The 4,058-nt window shown below is 38.1% G+C and overlaps 2 protein-coding genes across 2 annotated transcripts in view; both read left to right on the top strand.

Annotated features, from left to right (window-relative positions):
• The window catches only part of LOC112137949 (olfactory receptor 142-like), a 21,240-nt gene extending 18,082 nt beyond the window's left edge, over positions 1-3,158 (top strand). The window contains exon 2 of the mRNA XM_024260468.1: positions 2,225-3,158. Coding sequence (XP_024116236.1) covers positions 2,225-3,158 — 934 coding nt within the window. The remainder of the gene's footprint in view (positions 1-2,224) is intronic.
• A 651-nt stretch (positions 3,159-3,809) lies between these two features.
• LOC112137948 (olfactory receptor 10K2-like) overlaps positions 3,810-4,058 on the top strand; it is a 6,791-nt gene continuing 6,542 nt past the window's right edge. The window contains exon 1 of the mRNA XM_024260467.1: positions 3,810-3,874. Within this exon, the coding sequence (XP_024116235.1) occupies positions 3,810-3,874 (65 nt within the window). The remainder of the gene's footprint in view (positions 3,875-4,058) is intronic.

Consider the following 4,058-nt stretch of genomic DNA (forward strand, 5'->3'; position numbering starts at 1 on the left):
CTTTCATATGAAGACGGGGGCCGCAAATCATCATCCTGCGGGCCGCAGATGGCCCGCGGGCCGCGAGTTTGAGACCCCTGGTCTAAATAGAGCGTCATTCACGTCAATGGTTCGGCCCAGACATGTTGGTAAAGCGCACTCTGGTGGACTCAACCAACTGAGAGAATTTAAAAGGGGTGTTTATGTTCAATTGTAGCTCCGAAACTGATGGTGTCATCTCTTAAAGGGACGGACGAACACTGCTACAAAGATTCATTCATGTTCTACCATGAATATTTTTTCCATGACATGAATGACCGGCCCATGAATGAAGCGGCCCACCGGGAATCCTCCCGACTCTCCCGATTACCCACTCCGCCCTTGCTTCTTACCTACCTAAAAAGTCATTATAGACAGCATCATTGATGTGTACAGTGACTCATATTGGAGACTTCATAATTATTAATACAATATTCAGCGATCCAGGTGTGTAGCATTGAGTCATAGGCTTTCTTGTAATCAATCCAGGCTGTGCACAGGTTGGTGTCTCATGACCTGCAGTCTTGCGCGATTGTTCTATCAACCAGGAGTTGGTGTTTGGCTCCTCTGGAATCTCTACCAATGCTCTTCTGTGTATTGCTCATGTATTGATCCATGTGCCTATGTATTTTGGTAGCAATGATGCCTGACATGAGCTTCCATGTTATGGAGAGACAGTTAATTAGCTCACGATTGTTATATTAATTGCCAATAGAGTGCCTAATAATTATCCTTGAAAACATTCTTTCATCATTTCCCTAAACTGAATGATTCATGCTTTGTGTAACAGATGTGTAATAGTTACTGAGTATCATTAGAACACACACATTAACCAAGTAATCATTGTTACACATTACAGATCAGATAAAGACAATTGGTAGCTTATTGAAAGCTATCAAAAAACACTTCAACATAATTTCACTTGCCATTACACAAAAGGGATTTATATATCGAAGAGCTTAGTTTAACCTCAAATTGTATTAGTAAAAGCTGTCCAACACAAAAGGTCATCAGCTCGTAACCCTTGTGCTAACCTAGGTATGTTGATAAGTGGGGTCACATGAACCCCAAAAGACAGCATACTAAACTTTTTTTTCTCAATGATTTTTGATTTTCACTTATATCCATGACAGACATGAAATACTGTCCACATTCATCCACATTTTTCATGGGATAACACGTCAATGTAAGACTTGGGTCATCTGAATCCAATAGTGTAGCTCAAGGGTTACATTTTGGTCAGCTGCTGGACAGGGCAGGTTTAAAAAAAAAAACATCCAAAGGAAGCATTATATAATGCAGAAGATGGGATTCTTTCTCTGTAGCTAGAGTAGGGTTCCTGTTGTTGGCTTTGTGTCACAAATTATTAAACTTGACCCCAAAGAAACAAAAGTACAGCTGACACAAACACAGCTCCTGGAGTAGATGATGCACTGTGAGAGCCCCTGCATAGCCTGGTGATTCCAGACACAGCGATATGCTCGCCAATGCCTTCGTAGAGCTCACCAAAACAAATTTACCTAGGCTCAATATCATCCAGGTCTTTCATGAAATGTCGATGAAATCGAGAGACACTCTCAGCAGTGGTTTCATCAGGTTAATGAGCACACTTTTGGAAAAATATCTTCCAGCAAATGTGGCTTGTGTAAAATAAACCCAGTGGACACAAACTTTAAGCATTATTCAGATTTGGTGTAAATGCAGCATAAGTCTTCTATAAACCTCCATCAAGGAGATTTTTACTTTTATTTTATCAAATGCACTTCCTCTGAACAACAGAACTGTTGGTACTAAAAGCTATACTGATGACACTTTGCAATGGATTCATAAATCTAGTCTACTGGTAAAAACAGATGTTAGATCATGGCCTTCTCTGCTGCCAGTGGAAGGATTAATTCTTTGTAACTATTCTCCTCTGGTCAATGCAGCTTTTCTCCTGACTGATGAATTGACATGAACCTTCACTGAGTGTTCAATACAGAAGAGGATTAACTTTTTTTTTAGCCTTGTTTGAGTTTGGTTGTTATGATGAGTTTGTTTGCAGGGTAGTATTTTTTTCTTGAAAGAGTAAATGAGACCCTTAGAGGGTAAGATAGATCTGTTAAATAGTAGCTCTGTTTGAGAAACAACACAGAACAAGAACAGTTCTCTGTAGAATCTCAGACTTTTTTCAAAGTGCTGTTATAAATCATTGCTTTTTTATAAGCATTTTGACGACTGATATGAATGTAACATACATAAGTCTTGAGGGTCATGTGGAGATAGAAAAGTACAGGTATTTCTATTTCTTTATGATGTTAACTGTTTATATTTTGATTGTCTGCAGCAATTGTACGATAGTTTCTCTGATTGTGATTCAAAAGAACCTTCATGAGCCTATGTACATTTTTATTGCAGCACTGTTGATCAACTCTGTTCTTTTCAGCACAAACATCTACCCCAAACTCTTGGCAGACTTTTTATCTAAAGAACAGATCATCTCTTATGAAGCCTGTCTCCTTCAGATTTTTGTGTTCTACTCATTAAGCGGTTCAGAATTCTTACTTCTGGCAGCCATGTCTTATGACAGATATGTATCCATATGTAAACCTCTGCAATATGCTATTCTTATGAAAAAAATGAATGTCATACTTTTACTGGGATCGGCCTGGATTGTACCTTTTTGTCACCTTGTTGTCCCTATTGTTGGAGATGCAAATTTAGAGCTTTGCAGCTTTTCATTGAAAGGTATTTTCTGCAACAATTCCATCAATTACCTTTTCTGTGCAGGTTCTAAAGCCCTGTTAACCTTTGGTTTAGTTACTCTGTTCAACATTGCTATTCTTCCCATGCTGTTCATCATTTTCACATATGCAAAGATCCTCATAGTGGCTTATAAAAGTTGTAAAGAAGTTAGGAGAAAAGCTGCTCAAACCTGTTTACCTCACCTGCTGGTTTTAATCAACTATTCTTGTTTGGTGACTTATGACATGATTATAATAAGGCTGGAGTCAAATTTCTCAAAGAGTGCTCGCTTTATAATGACACTGCAGATGATCATGTATAATCCTCTTTGCAATCCAATCATTTATGGACTCAAAATGACTGAAATTTATAAACACTTGAAGAAGTTGTTCTATAAAATTAGACATAACTGGTAATTTGTCAAATTTATCTATGCAAGTCTCAGTGACTATACATACTCTTAAATGTATGGAACAATGTTAAACTCAGGTGTTATTTAACAGTTATAACTGTTAATTAATCAATATCATAATTTGCATTTTCTCCATATTAACAAGGCTGTAGCGCCTGAAACCAAAAGAAATTGACAACGCAGGAAATGACGGGTCTCTACTGACGATTATTCAGTGAAATTGGACAGCAGAAGTAGACTCACTGTTTTCCTGAAGGGGTCTGTGAAGGAAGACTTGTGAATTCTGAGAGGAGGAAGAGTCCTTAAACCCAGTAGAAAAAAGTAAGTCAATTAAACTTGTAGTTCACCGCAGCCAGGTTTGTTGTCAAAGTAGGTATAAGCAGCAAGGGGGAGCAGAGAGGCTTAAAGATGCTGGATGGATAGCATGGGAACTCTTGATGACTTGACTGAATTTATGAACAATAAATGGGGACATTCACAGGTACTTGGTTGAGGACGCAAAATTGCTCAGAATGAGGAGACTCACACCAACCTGATCAAAGAGTAACTGAGGACAAGGAAGACATGTGGTTGAGGACAATGCTGGGTCAGAATCATAAACTTGACAAAACTTAAAGATTGCTGGAACAAATCAACAAACAACTATAAACTGGTGATGAGGGGTGGAGTGCAGGAGGACACAGGAGTGGTGATGAACTCTGTTGTGAATGATGAGGGATAGCAAGTGCTGACAACAAAGACATTTAGTTTTGTAAAAAATTAGACTTCAGAAGGTTTATAAAAAACAATGAGGGCATTTAAAGTGTGTTCATAATTTATAGTGATAGGAACTACATGGGTTTATCTGAAATAATACCCATAAATTTGCTATTTATGTCAATGTTTGGTCATCATATTATTTGTC

Source organism: Oryzias melastigma, linkage group LG21 (genome assembly GCF_002922805.2).
Source record: "Oryzias melastigma strain HK-1 linkage group LG21, ASM292280v2, whole genome shotgun sequence".
NCBI lineage: Eukaryota > Metazoa > Chordata > Actinopteri > Beloniformes > Adrianichthyidae > Oryzias > Oryzias melastigma.